This window comes from Parus major, chromosome 8 (genome assembly GCF_001522545.3).
Source record: "Parus major isolate Abel chromosome 8, Parus_major1.1, whole genome shotgun sequence".
Lineage (NCBI taxonomy): Eukaryota > Metazoa > Chordata > Aves > Passeriformes > Paridae > Parus > Parus major.
Genome location: NC_031777.1, coordinates 27,952,559 through 27,967,989, shown reverse-complemented (window position 1 = coordinate 27,967,989; position 15,431 = coordinate 27,952,559). Strand labels below are relative to the sequence as shown.

Sequence of the window (15,431 nt, the reverse complement as noted above, 5' to 3'; positions counted from 1 at the left end):
CTTCCCTTCCCTTCCCTTCCCTTCCCTTCCCTTCCCTTCCCTGTAGAAGGATCAGGAAAACATTTTCTGGACATTGTGAAAGATGCCAAGTGTCAGGTTCACATCCTACATTTCATTAACACCCTCTTGTTTAGATCATCACTGCAATGCTCTGTTATCAAATCAGTCTGGTGGGGTTTGTCTTACTGGGATCACCATGATTATTCTGGTATTTCCATGGTTGGAAGTCATTTAAATAATCAGAAAATTAAGGACTAAAATGTTAAAGCCTTAAAAAATCCATCCTCATGCCCCTTTAACTAAACTGACATGTAAATACAAAGTGGCACAGCTGTCATCAGGAGAGTTAGGAATAACAAAAAGCTAAAAGTAAGCCTTCTACTTCATGCTTTATTTTTTCACTCCTTCAACATTATGAATGCATATTAGGAATTTTGAATAGGGCTGTCTACAAGGCAAATTCCTGTACTAAGCAAGACTGTATTAGAATTTCTTGAGTTAAAAATACTGTTCACACTTGAAAGGGAAGAAATCTATTAAACTAGATAGCATATGCTGCAAATGTATTTTCATAAACAACACAAAACTGAAAAGATCTTTTTAATTGCTAAGAAAATATACATTCTGCAAAACACAAATTATGGCCCTTTTTGGAATTTTAGTCAGTGGCTTCAGCAGTGTTTAGAATTGTTAGAGTCCTCCTATTTGTGATTAATTAAAGTCAGATAGCAAGTAAGTCTGTAATATTGGCTAAAAGTTATATAATTGCTGATATAAGTCACTGTCACCTTTAGCTTAAGTGGAATTTTTCATAGTCTGAGGCTGAGAACAAGAAGTCTGTGCACCACACAGAAGATTTTTAGGAAGGCAAGCAGTGCTTAGCAATGTGTACTTCTGGATCTCTTCCACAGTGACACGGTATTTCAGATGCTGCACCATAAATCATCTCCTTTTGTTGAAACAATCTGATGCCTTTTGAAAAGGTGCAATGTAAACAGTATTTTTATGAGGCCAGCCCCAAAAGCCTGGGCTCCCATCCTCAGAGTTTTATCTGTACATAAATAGAAATTGGTACAGTAGGTCAAAATGCAAGAGATGACTTCTTGGCTCTTGGATCCTCACTTTTCCATAAGAGGTATCAGACGGACTGATTCAGGAGTAACACATGACCTCCTCAAACATACACACTAAACAATCCTCTACCTTATTCTACTCAAAACTTTATTCTATTCAAAACTTTGAAGCTTTCATAAACTTCAGGAACCTGCTCAGCCAAAACACACTTCACATCCAGCCAAAAGCAGATCTGAACTGCATCAAAAGTTATTAACACTGAAAACAAGATGTCCACCATGTCATTCTGATTTAGCCTGCAGGATATTTTCTTTACATATATCTGCACTCTTTGACTCTCCTTTTGATCCTGCTGTCACTTTTGCTGTCAAAATCTTTCCATTTTTGCTGTCCTTTCTACTAAGTTTCCACACCATTTCCAATATATTTATTACCCTTCCCAGATTCAACAAGGATGAGTTCCACTGTAAATCCTCCTCTTGTCCCAGACTGCTGTGACTGAGCTGTGGTGTGATTATGATGCAGGTTCTCCCACTATCCTCCTGACTCTTCCCTCTGTAATGCCCCCCTCTCTCTAACAACAACCTGTGTGTTGTTTTTCTCCTCCTGGCAATCATTTCAGGAGTCTGCTGGTGTTTGTGGTGCCATCTGGGAAAACATATTCGGATTAGCAGACTGTCTCTATCCACTGAAGCCCTTTCCTGAGAGATGCCAGCAGCTGAGTCTTTCTAATGTCAGAGTTTCTTAACAGAAGTCTGTATCAAGGAACAGATAGTTGCTCTCTATTCTTTTTAAAATTCAATTGATTGATTTTAGCACATGAAAAAATGGGTGAACTTTTTGTGCTCTGGATCCATAATGATGCCAATTAAACAAGGACTTTCCACTGCCACTTTCACATGCTCTGTGAAACCCAGTTTTGCAGCAAGTACATTCTTTCAGGTCAGATTATAACTATCTTCTTTTCCAGGAACACAGAACTGCCAGGGTACAGTTTTCAAGATGTTTTCCTGCAATTAGGATACTGACAGATATTTTCAAATCAGTCACAACAAACCTACAAATATGACACTGCAGCTCAGTCTTCCTTTTTGCAGACAGAGCTACATCTAATCCTTTCCAGGTAGCAAGAAAAGCAACCTCCATGATTAACCTCACCAAAAGCAAAGTAAAGGGATTTAAACACTAAAAATATTCCAGCCACAGTTTCTAGAAGAATAAATGAGATTTAAAACAGCACAAGAAGTTTGAAACAAAACTGGTAGTTTAGCACCTTATCATATTTTAGTTAGATCTAGAAAAAATCCTCTGATGAGCAATAGATTTCCATTAAAGAGTACTGTTTCAATAACACTTGAAGCTTCCTGAGGTAAGACTGTTTTCTAAACCAGCAAACTAAAAAAACCCTCAATTTCCTGCTGAAAAAGTTACACTGAATCTCTTTGTTATAGACTGTATTTGGATAAGACCAAACAGCATAATAAGATAATGAACTTGTTGGGCCTCATCAAATACATTTCAGAAAAGATGAACCGTGGCTGAACATCAGAATATTGTGTTGGAAAAGAAAAAACAGTCACAAATCAGACCTTAAAGCTGTGAATCATGAATCACTCCTAAAGCTAGTAAGAATCCTAACTATGAACAAGCCTCAAACATAAGGCTTCTCCCTCAGAATGGTTGTTTGGTTGGTTTTTTTTTCCTTGCCTATCCTCAAAGTTTTGAGCAACAGAAGATGCAAACTCTCAGCATGTTGGCATTCCAACACCATGGTGTTTCAGTCAAAAGTGAAACAAGCAGAAATTAACAAACAATTTGCAAATCCAGCTGAAAAGACACATAACAATGATATATTCCCTCTCTGGAAACAGAATTGTAGCACTAGTAGTTATTGTGATGATTTTGGTTTGTTTTTTTTTCAGAATACCATCAGAGCAAATGGCTGGAGAAAAGTAGTCTGTGACAAAACTGGCATTCTGAAATTAAGCCAACAATTCCTGTCTCCAAGAACAGCAAATCCATGAGTGAGTACCTAGTCCTCCAGCATGTGCATCAATGAGAGATGCTGCCACTGCAATCCCTTCGGGGAGACCGAGATCTTTCGCAGCGTCTGGCGTTAGACCTTTCCCAACAGCTTCTCCAGGAGACAAGACTTGCTGTCCTGGGCAGACACAAGACAAACCAAACATCTGTCAATTTACTAAACAGAAAAAACAAATGTGTGTGTTATTGCAAGAGCTCCCTTCCTCGCCCTCCAGTTAAGCCTCGTATCTATAAAACAAAGAAGTGCATCAAAGAACTCTGTGTGATGAAGTATCTTTCATTATCTGTCTGCAGATTACACACAACCGTGCCTGATCAGGCCGTCCCATGGCAATTTAGAAGTTCAAAAGCATTCAATATCCTATCTAGCCACAGAGAAAGATTTCACCACAAGCAATTAAATTCTGCTTGGCATCTCTCCAGGAGATATGAAATGCAGAAATCCCAGGTTCTTGTGGAAGGTGCTGCCTGCAGGCATTCTCTGGGCATGGAAGGAGATTCAGCTCAGTCTGTGCTCACAAATGAGCACTGCACCTGTTGCACAAGGAATGCACAAAGAACTGCCCAATTTTTTTTTCCACTTCCATCCTTTCCAGCAGTTCTACTAGGAATAAGGTGGCTATAGCAACAGAAACTCTGAAAAAGAAACTGGCTTAAACAGCAAATTCCTCCAGTTGCAGCTGTATTTCCTCACAGACTTAAATAATCCCTTTCTGAGCCTTCTCTGGCCTGTGCTGTACGAAGAAAACAAGAACACAACCCTGCCCTCCCTGCCCTGTCACAGGGAGCCCAGGGGCAGGTCCTGCCATAACACACACCCAGTTTTGTCTGAGCTTAGAATAACAAATACAGATTCTTTCAAGTACCAGAATTTGGGGACACCCCAAGAGTCTCCTCTCAGCCTCCCACAGCTGGAGCAGTGAGACTGAGCTCCTGGGACTGCACATACTCTGTATTTAACCAAAGTTTTGGGGGTGAGAGGCAGAAAGCTCAGTGGGAGTTACCACAGACCTCCCTGCCAATACCAGGGGGTTTAGTACTTACCTGGAGTGTTTACTAAATTCAACAAATCTGGGAAGAGTTGGAAAAACTCCTTTTTAAAATAAAACAAGAAAATTTCCACAGTCAATTTTATTCAGAATGTCTCACTTGAAGCATGTTCTGATACGTAGAAAGGACATAAAACATCTTTCACAATAGACATTAATTAAGAGGAACAGCATATCATAAAATATCAGGAGTATACTAATTCCCATGAGCATAGACTTTTAAAAATGCAGCTATATAACCTTACTGTTGATGAGCTTTGTGAAAGGGAAGGAGCAGGCTCTGCATGGGCACTCGTTCTGTCATCAGGATTTGCCTCCCCACCTACACAAGTGTAAGTCAGTGTGGAATGGACAGAGCCTTCACTCAACCACATGGGCACAGATCTGGGAAGGGAATTATCATTCTCATAGCTCAATCTTCACCAAAAAGCTAGAAAACTCAGCTAAGCATCAGCATGCTTAGAATCTGTACGTGTAAAGCTATTAAATGATAAAAGAAGAAAACACAAAAAGTAACCAATAAGGAGACACGATTAAAAGTGAAGTTTTTGAACACAGATTGTATTCCAGTACTGCACTGGGAGGGAGCAGATTCTTACTTGAGCAAAACACAGCACCTTTAGAAAGCCAGGGGCAGATAACATAAAGGTATTCCACGGCTACACACCAGCAATTCAGCAGCAGGTGCTGCCACTCTTAAATCCGACCTGCCAGGGGGAGAGAAGCTGTCAGAGGGCAGGGAGGGAGGCAGAGAGGGAGGGAGGGAGGGAGGGAGAGCTGCCTGCACACAGGCACGCAGTGAGAGCAGGACAGGCCCCGCATAAAGGAGGCACTGAAAGGCCCGAGACTCCTCAAGGCTCATGCCAAAGTAAATGTATCGAGTCTTTTGTTTACAGTAGTCTCCTGTGCAAGTCATTTACCTTTGCTATAATGACTTCCAAAATTAGACCTAAGCAAACAAACCCATAATGGCTGAAGCTGGAGGACTTTCTGATTCACATTGGTGCAGCTGTTTCACTAATGCAATGCCTTAATCCACAACCTTTCATTTGGGACGAGACAGGCTATTTCCAGCTATTTTTTCCCCTATAAAGCAGTGAGTTTACAAAAGGAAAAAGCTGTCTGAATCTCTTCCTTCTCTTTTATCCTTCTTCGAAGACTGATGTTAGAGTTTGCTGTGATGGAGCTTTGTTTAAAGAATTTCTGTGCTACCAAAAACCCTCTACCTTTTCAGGTGCTTCCCACAGGAACCAGCTATTTACCAGACACAACACACGAGGCAGATAATGCATCTTCAGTCATCTTTAGTGACCCACATTCACTGTATTGGCTCACTAATATTTAACAGAACAAGGTACTTCAGGATGTAGCCCCTTTTCAAACACCAAAGCTGAGAGCAGCCAGGGCCCAGCTAATTCCAGCACAGCTTTTCATATATCTCACAGAACAGGGCTGCAGTTTGTGTACTTGGCTGTATAAGTGCATAAAAATATGAAAAGAAGAAATTTCAAAGATGTCCCTTCACTGAAACCCAAACAAACCTGAATTTGGATGCAACAATCCCTTGCTGAAATCCCAGAGGCCTTAGAAAGAGCCACAACCCAAGGGTACATCCCATCCCCATTTCACAGCCCCGCCCAAACTGAACAATTAAACTGCTTTCTGATTTAAAAGACAACAGAGAAAACAGATATCCTATTAAATAAGTGCTAGAGAACATGCACTGAAGAAGTTATCTCCTTAAACAAAACAGTGTTGAACAGGCATCAAAGGAAACAGGACCTTAATAAAAAAAAGCACAGTCCTTCCTAATGTAGTAAGAAATGTAAGGGCTTGTTCCTCTTTGTGTTCATTACAAAACATGTAGATAATCTCTATTTTTTTGTGTTTCATAATAATTCTCACAATGCCAAAAGTCTGGGATATGCAAGGAATCTCAATAAATAATATACATTGCCCCAAACCTATCTCACTCACAATACATTATCAAGTATCCCTCTCAATTACAGACAATACTCACATTTAACTGAGATGTGTATGGCTGATTTTCCTGCAATTTTTTTACCCCAGCTGAGTAGCCAAAATAGCACTACAATCAGAAGGAAGCAGAATAATGATGCTGATTGTAAAATTACAGTGCTAACTTTTTCTTAGGACTGAATGCATGGTGGTTAAAAGATGTTAGGAATAGTGAGATTTGGGGCTTTTTTAACCTCCAAATAACCTCCATAAATCTTCCTGGTTGGCAGTTAAAGACTTCAGAATTTTCATTGAGGAAAACCAAAACAAATTGTGATATTATACGCCAGCTTATTTAAAAGTGAGGAAAATGGTTAAACAAAATCACTTTGGCTTTCTTCGCTTCAAAATTCATCTCTGTCTACACGAGCTGCCACAGTAGCTTGAGGCAAATCTAATTTGGGGCCTTTCCATCCCACTCTCCCAGAGAGCCTTTGGCTGAACTACATCTCGACTACCTAATGTGTAAATACTTCAGGCAGACGTATTAGGCTGCTAAACACTGGCAAAATCAAATCAGGCAGATCCTGGTTCATTAAGCTGAGCAGCAAATTGGTCAGCAAACCAGAGGTGCCTGCTTTAACATACTGCTTGGCCCTTTTGGCCCAAGGAATGAGAGCTACTCCATGTATAAATTATAAACTTTCCTGGTAAAAGTTCAAAAGGAAAAAGAAATTCTGCATCATTGGATCAACAGGCACGTTATGAAGGCTGGGACTGAGTTTTCTTTGCTAGACTGCAGTGAAACAGTGCAGAATGAATGTGTCCTGCCTTGTGTGGTTCACTGCTCACTGCTGAACTGCATCTGGGTATAAAACACAGATATTTGATGTCTTACTAAAGGTACAGAAGGCAATACCTTGATGTCTTACTAAGTAATTCAAGGGAATGCATTTACAGCCAAGTTCAGCTACCTGAGCTCAAGTTTTCACTTGTAAGCAATAATTTCACTATTGGTAATTGACATTTCTGTCTGTCTTTACAGCACAGTGTTCCTCAGAGTATCTCTATGCACAAAAATCAGTGCAGATGGCAGGACTATTGCTCTACTTTCAGAGCTGCTCTGCTCTGGTACATTACATTGCTAAGATTGTAGAGGCAATTTAGCTTGCGTTAATCATGGATTATTACTTCGGAGATTTTTTTTTTTACTGGATTTTTTTAACAACTCACATGATAACAACTCCTCTTGGAATAAATAATTACCCCTTTTTCTGAACTGAAATAAATGCCAGACCAAAAATAAACTCATCAGTTACTGAAAGGACACTTCAAAATCTTTCAGACAAGCTTATTCCCCACCACGTTCACACAGCATCCAGTTTTAATGTCCATACCGAGAAGATACTGATGCACTGTAAACTAAAAAAGTTCACAAATGAGCCAGGAAATTAATTACAAGGATTGAGAATTATAAGAGTTTTGGGGGGGGAAACCTCAGTGCTTTCCTTGATCATAGGAAATTTGAGTTTGTGCAGGTCAAGCGTGTCCCTACGGTCTGCCAGGCAGGAGTAGGAAGTTAAATAAGGTGAAAAATCAAGTGTGTTCTTTAATTAATTCATTAATTTTGAGACATGACAGCAACTAACAATCAACAACCTTTCAGTCTGAAGTGGGCTCTCCATCACAGGAAATTATAAAATTAAGATTGGTTCTTAGATAGACTTTAAACCACTTAAACATTAATTTTAAGGAGTCTAACAGCCTCTGAGTTGGAGGAAGTCAGCAAATTGTTTGAAATAGGCCTTCTGATTTCATGAATCCTGACTCATAAAGCAGACAGCACTGTATTAAAAGTTCAGTGGGAGGCTGAAGCCAAAAAAAGAGAAGATGAATAACAAATTGAGACCAGGGAGAGGAAGACTCAGGTAAAAAGAAGGAATGACCCAGAACTATCTGAGAAATGTCTCTTTTTGGTTTTTTGCCTTTTTTAAGAACAGTATGAAAAATAAAGGAGGAGGATAATATCTCAGAAATTTAAATACTGAACAGTTACAATAGGCACAAGACTACTCAAAGTTTCTGTGAAATTTAAAACCAGAAATTCAATGAAAAAGCTCCTCATTTTCATACAAGAAAGTTCCCAAGTCCCCAGCTAGAGTAGAAGCAAATATGATTCCCCAGGCAGGTAGAGTCAGAGACCAGAACTCTATGAGTGGACAGGGGAATATTTTTTTATTACTATTTTTTAAAAGATCTAAACTTACAAGTTTTCTAAGCTATGAGGGATGGAGGGGCAGCACACAGTACTCCTCACTTCTCAGAGCAGAGAGAAGTGGAAAGGAACAGCCTGCCAGCAGGACTCAAGCTGATGATAAGCAGGGTGAATGATGGTTCCTTTCCTGGTGGAAGAGGAATGGAAAATGTCACCCAGGAAACATCCTGCAGAAACTTGAGCTACTCCAGTTCAGCTCAGCCTGTTCAAGAACAGTTATTGGAAAGAGGAAGAGTATCTCAGACTAGACAGCAAGGAGAAGGCTTGGAGGTGGAGGGGGCAGATTTTATCCATGAGTGTATCAATATCTGATGGGAGGGAGGGAGTAAAGATCAGGGAGAAAGACCCTTCTCAGTGGCCCCCCGTGACACAACAAGTGTGACAAGCACAAACTGAAATACAGGGAATTACATTTAAACCAAATTAAAAAATGTTTTTACTGGGGAAAAGTGGTCAGGACACTGGAACAGGTTGCCCAGGCAGATTTTGGAATCTCCACCTTTGGAAATACTCAAAACTCAAGAGGTCACAGCCCTGAACAACCTTCTGTAGGTGACCCTGCTCCAATCATTTCAAGATGGCCCTTCTAACCCCAATGATTCGTGTGATTCAGTGATCTCAAGATGGAAAAAGTACAAAATAAAACAGAAATCACAGGAGTGTTGAGCTTTTCTGAGGAAAAGCCCAACTTCTTCCTGCTGAATCATGTGTTACAAAATAATGCCTCGAGCTCTCAGGAAGGAGACACCCAAAAACCTCTTTGCACTGTGCCAGTTTCAGCTCCTTTGCAGTTTCTACAGCTCTTGGACAGACTGAAATGACAGGAAGCCAGAAAAATGTTAGCATATTTGGAACACTATTCACTTGTAAATTCCATGGATTTTGACAGCATGTAAGTGTAAATATCCTCTGATTCATCCTTTTAATTTTGTTTGAAATTGCAGTGTGTTGTAATTTATTTGGGATAGCAAAAGACCAGGGGAAGACAGATAAAGGCATCCCATACCTGAGAACCCCTTTACTTATTATTCCCTACCATTTGCAAAGTACAGTGTTTAAAGCTTGTTGCTGCAATCCAGCTTTATGAAGAACTGGCAGCTACAAGCTGACCTGAAAGAATAAAAATAAAAATCATCACCATCTCTTTCTCTCAGCCTTCAAGGAAATCCCTCATATGCTCCAGAGCATCTGGCATCAAAGGCCTTGGAAGAGACAGGAAAAACTGGCAGAATGAATGGACTGACCATTCCCTCCACAGCTGCTGTAGCACTAAGTTAATATTGACCATATTCTCCCAACCTGCACTGAATCATTTTCAGCCTAAAAATAAATTAATTAAATTTATTATATATGTATAAAATAAATTAAGAGAACATCCAAGTATTAGAGCTAACTACTGACAAAACAGAAAACCTAAGACTCTATTTAAAGTGTAAAAAGGGAGATATCCAATGCCATTATTAGCTTTGTATATAGAAGGATTCAGTGGTACATGCAGTAAATGTAACTATTGATATAAAAACAGGTTTTCTGTACTAACGATTTATTAATAAGTAAATAAAAGAGCATTAGAAAAGGACATCCAGTCTTCCAATTATACAAACCCATCTTTTCAGGACATTCAAAAATGGCATATGCAAGTGCCCAGGCCCATAAAAACATCAAGCCTGCAGTCCCCAAAGTCCTGGAATTAAGGAGAGAGGTAAAAATGGGGTTACCAAGTATTGGGGCTGTACATTAAAACATAAGCAGAGTGTTGGAACAGAGAGGGTGGTGAACAAAGGCCACTAACCAGAAATGCACTTTAGAGTCAAGTCAAACCCTTCTCAATTGAAAACATAGTGCCAAAATTTAAAAATAATGAAAAAATAATTAAAAAGCAGAAATCCTACTGGAGGAAGATGGAGGCAATTTATGGAGAATTGAAGGTATTCATTTAGAAGGTGGTTAAGAAGGATGAGTGGAAAAAAGACCCAGACTGGGATTTAAGTAAAGAGATGTGTAAGAAGCTCATGTTCTTCCTTATGCCACCATCACCCCAAAAATCAAAAATGAAATAGTTCTTCCAGTTGTACACTAAAGCAAATTAAGCAAAACTACAGCTACTTCATTAATATCAGTTTGCTGCTGCAGCACAGATGAAAAAAGGTGACAAACTGTCCTTTACAAAAGCAACAAAACCTGAAAGATAGTAGAATCTATTCTGCAGTACCCACAATGCTCTCTCACTCAAAGCCACCATCTTCAACCCAAAAAAGACCTGGTATGAAATATTACCATTCAATAAAAAAAATCATTATTTGGTCCCTTAAGTAGGCCCTGAAGTAGAAGGCTGTGATGAAAATTTATCAAGCATTTTTCTCCAAATGGAATGCATGCTCCAGTACCTTAGGAGCTCTACAGTACATGAAATTTTAACGGAATACTTAATGTCTTTCTAGGTTTTATAATACCACAAAGAGATACTCATCATGTGTTTTTACCACAGCAGATAAATGCTAATGCCTCTAGTACACAACACTTTCACAGTGGCTTGAATACGAGTCATCTTCCACTCTCTTGGTGAGCAAATTAATGGGATCAATAAATTTTTTAGTATCTCCAGATAAGACTCTTTACCTTCACAAGCCTGATCAGTAAATTCATGATGTACAGAAGGGACCACAAACAACTTGTTATGTGGATTCCCTGAAAGGTTAGTCTGCTCTGAGAAACAGAAAATGTCAAAGGCCTGGGAGTTTTCAGATGTGAACCCACGTCCTGATCTGGGAAAGGTTTGTGGAAGATCCTAAAGGTCAGATGTGAGGGTCTCCCTTATCAACAAGGTCGTATGTTAAGTTAAACTGAAACCAAGAGGAGTGTACTCCCTGGAACCACAGCACTCTGATTACAGTAAATGTATTTTTAAAGGGCAAGAAGTTTTAAAAGTGATGCTTAAAAGCATATTTACCAGAATAAAGAAATATGTACATTAAAAAAAGTTGATTTCGGGTAATTTCCATAAGTATTTCCAGTGGCACGAAATTTAAAGCTACTTCCAAATGACAAAAAAAAAAAAAAATCTATTTGTAGCTATTCATCTTTGGTTCCTTCTGATTGAAAACAATAGTAATTTCAGTAGAGATTAAAAAAAACCAACAACAACAAAACAAACACAGCTTTTCTGCATATTTTAAACTGGTATTTACTGGTAGCATATTTTAAACTTTGTATTTACTTTTGTTACAATCAGAAAATTTTGTTAATTTTATCTTGTGACATTTTGCTTTGGTTAAAAGAAATGATGATTTAGAGCCTTGTTATCTTGTAGGAGAGATGCATGAGAAAAGGGCCATTATCTCTCTGTACACGGGGAACGTGCAGGCACTAAAATACATCCTTGGCTTTGAGCTAAACAAACCTTGAGCAGACAGACACAGGCTTAGAGTAGCTTGAGAACAGAAGAGGAAATTCCACCAGAATTACTTCTGCCCTGTCAGGTTTTTGGTTTTGTTTTCATTTCAGGAGGAGGTTTTGAGCATGTACAACCTCCCTTCAACCTCCTCCTACCTGGGTTATCTGACAAGTTCAAGCTCCTTTATCTGCAGGCAGTTCAGTGCCCTGCTCCCCATCCTTCCCTGTCAGCCATGGCAGGCTCTGATGTTCCTGCTGGAAGCACAGACTGTCCAGGGAGGGCCTTCCCTTGGGACAAGGGGATGCACTTCAGCAGCTGAGGCTGTTCCCCTGTGGGCAGCACTGCTCTAAATAAATACAGCTTGAGCTGAGTCGGTGCCAGGTGTGATCCTGGCCTGGTTTGGGGCTCCTGGCAGGGATGGTGCTTCGTACCGATGCTGACACCACGGGATGTGTGGGAAGGAATCTCCCACTCCACAGGACCATTCCAGCTGCAGTTTGCTCAGTGGCTGAGTATCACCTTCCTGCTAGGTGGATCTACATTGTTCTGATTAATTTGAGGAAAGTTGAGCTGATTCAGAGTGCTCAAGTCCAACACCATTGAACACATTAAAACAAGCAAAGCCCCCAGCTGTCATTGGAACACTGTTCCCATTCCCTACATTCAGGGACAATGATAAGATTTCAGGGTGGCAGAAAGCAAAGCACTTCCCTGGGACACACCACCATGGAGCAGCTCCTGGGCAGGGTGTTTTGTTTTGACTCCTCCTGAAGCTACACCCTTCCAAGAGACTCCAAGAAGTAGAGGGTAGGAGAGAAACTCAGAGGAATGGAGTGGTGGCTACCTGGGTTCCACACTGGTGCAGTGAGCTCCTCACTCCTTCTGCAGAGACACAGGAATGAAGGACACTCTCCTGCTTTTTGTGATGTTATCACACTGCTAAATATAACAAAAGCAACACCTTCCCTTTTAAAAAAGGCAAGGTTAGACAAATGGTCAGGGAAAAAAGCTCATACTCTCCCTAGGGCCAGGTTTCAGCATTATTATGCAAATAGAAATTGGCTTATGCTGTGAATTCACCTGAGGGAATGGGCCCCAGAATCTGAAAACCGAAGGATTTCTCAAGGTGAGCACAAGCTACAAGTTCTGGCCTAAGGTTTGGAGCAGTTTTGGAGGACTGTGCTTCTCCAACTCCAGCCAAACCCTCTCAGGGATTCTATGGTTCATTTCTTTAAAAAATCCCACAGTTTTCCATGGAACTAGACATTTCCACCAGCAACTCACAAGAAACTCTTTTGCCTTGCAAGAAACGTATCAACAGAAGATAACTTACTGATTTATTTTGTACATGTTGTGTTTTAACAAACATGGAAGCCTGATACTGGGAATTGATGATTTCTCTCATAATAAATGTTAAGCCATATATAGGCCAGTGTTATGAGGCTCCCATCACAGCAAAAGGCCCCTTTTATTAATGGCTACTTTATCATTTAAAGCGTGCATGTTGTTACTTAAAATGGCAAATTGCTTTGCACTGTCCTTGAAGTGCATTGCATAAATATTGTATTCAAGCCTTAGCTTACACTTCATAAATAATTTATTTTTAAAATACCCTTCCATGAGACCACCAGCTGGCAAGATGTTCAATTTTCTGGTAAAAACATGTATTTATTGCAAGTCTTATTTTAACTTGTTGGAGATTTGCTAAAAGCCACATGTGACAGATGCTGTAAGAACTGTATTCAACCTAAAACCTCAGGAAGCTGAAAGCCTCATTCTCCTGGTAGGTTTTGAACCTCTGCATAAGCAGTTTTCTTTGCAGGAGAAAAGCTGAAATCTATTCAAGGAAGCTTTCAAGTACTATTTTCTGATAACCCAAAAATGACTGATAGCACATGATGATCAGAAAAGTTTATAGATTTCATTACATTTTTTTTCACTACAATCCTTCCTCCACCATTTCCATTTCATGTTGCTGCATTTAAACTGCTGTACAAACTTGTTCAAAGTGCTTGACATTAAAAAAAAAAAATCAAAGGAAATTTCAGATAATTAACTTTGATGAATGAGCATATTTTAATTCATGTCTGGTAATATTCTTGTTAATGACATGTCTGCTTAGGACATCCATTAAAAGTCCATTAACTTAACAGGGAAAGTCTAATAAAGTTATCCTGGAAATTTTCTGGTATATTAACGTTATGGACTTTTAATGAATATCTGCTGTAGGAACTGCTATTAGCAAGGCTACTATTCTAATTAAACTTGGGCTTTGAGAGTGAAAAAAAAATGTTTAAAGATAACAACAAGCAGAAGCAGCACCTTTTTTGAAAATGACTATAAGGGAGATAGGTACAGGTCACAAATCATGCTATAAAAACAGCTATAAATTACTATATTGTAGCTTTTTTTGTAGCATGTCATCCAATATACCCATATCAAGTGTGTCCTTCATGTCATCAGTTGCTCAGGCTCCTTTTTACTCCTCTATTGTTGAGATTGAGCAGTACAGAAAGGCCTTCCAGGCCTTTCTGAAGGGTAGGAGATAAAAAATTTAAACACAGTTTCTCATAACAATGCAAAGTAAAAAATGCACTTAGGAACTTCCCTATGGGCATCTCAGCAAGCCATTTGAAGCTGCTGACATTCACAATAATATAGCAAGATATCTTTTTATATGTATATATCTTTTACTCAGAATCAGAGAATGGGTTGGGTTGGAAGGGACCTTAAAGCTCATCTCATTCCAACCCCTTGCCATGGGCAGGGAAACCTTCCACTAAACCAGGTTATTCAAAGCCCCATCTCTTTATATATATATATATATATAAAGCTTTTTAATAATATGAATATGTCTATTTATTATTATGAATATATGTGTATATTAAAACCCAACCCAGACATACCTATTTTTTCATACTTATCCTTCACCAAATCTTCCAAGCCAATCATTTTCCAGAAACTGTCATCCCAACCTCTATCTGATGAGTATGTCCACTTACACACCACTGTACAGAGAGACCTAGAAAAGAGACAATATAGGCACAGAGACAGGCAAATGAACACATTTGGATTTAAAAACAAGTTCCTGCAAAAGAATCTCTTCTCCACTGGTCAAAAACTCCAGCAGAATGCTCACATTAAAAAAAAACAAAAAAACCCAACAACTGGTTAATGCTTGGAGTGAACATCTTGAGGACCTTAAAAGGACCTTGTGTTTAAGATTCTTCTCTGCTGAAACAACTCCTGGTCTGGCCTCTTCACTGCATAAATCAGTCAAATAACAGGCTGTGCATGTGCCTGGGGAGAGCGGGGCAGGAACACAACAGCTCTGGAGCAGGCAGCTCAGGGTGCTGCTCTTCCAGCCTAAATGGCTGCTTTGCACACAGCCTGTCCTTAGGAAAACTTGGTGTTACAACTGAATTACAATTTCCAGGATGATGGGATCAGATGCACAAGTCTCATTCCTGAGAAGCTGATGTTAAACTCTGCTGTGCCAGGACAACACCACGGGGCACAGGCAGGAGCAGAAGATACACAGAGGAAAGTCTGTCCTAACACACAGAATGGTTTTTATCAATATCCCTGACCTTATTCCTCCCCAAAGAATGAACAATATTCCTGATGATTTAGTATT

The 15,431-nt window shown here is 39.6% G+C and overlaps 1 protein-coding gene across 6 annotated transcripts in view; it reads right to left on the bottom strand.

Moving 5' to 3' along the window:
* The window catches only part of FGGY (FGGY carbohydrate kinase domain containing), a 202,668-nt gene that overhangs the window by 64,129 nt on the left and 123,108 nt on the right, over positions 1 to 15,431 (bottom strand). For 5 of the 6 annotated variants that reach the window (XM_015635969.2, XM_015635972.3, XM_015635971.3 and 2 more), the window contains 2 exons: positions 14,701 to 14,816; positions 3,107 to 3,235 (listed from right to left, as the gene is read on the bottom strand). In XM_015635969.2, the coding sequence (XP_015491455.1) occupies positions 3,107 to 3,235; positions 14,701 to 14,816 (245 nt within the window). The remainder of the gene's footprint in view (positions 1 to 3,106; positions 3,236 to 14,700; positions 14,817 to 15,431) is intronic. The other variant, XM_033516396.1, reaches the window with a different exon arrangement.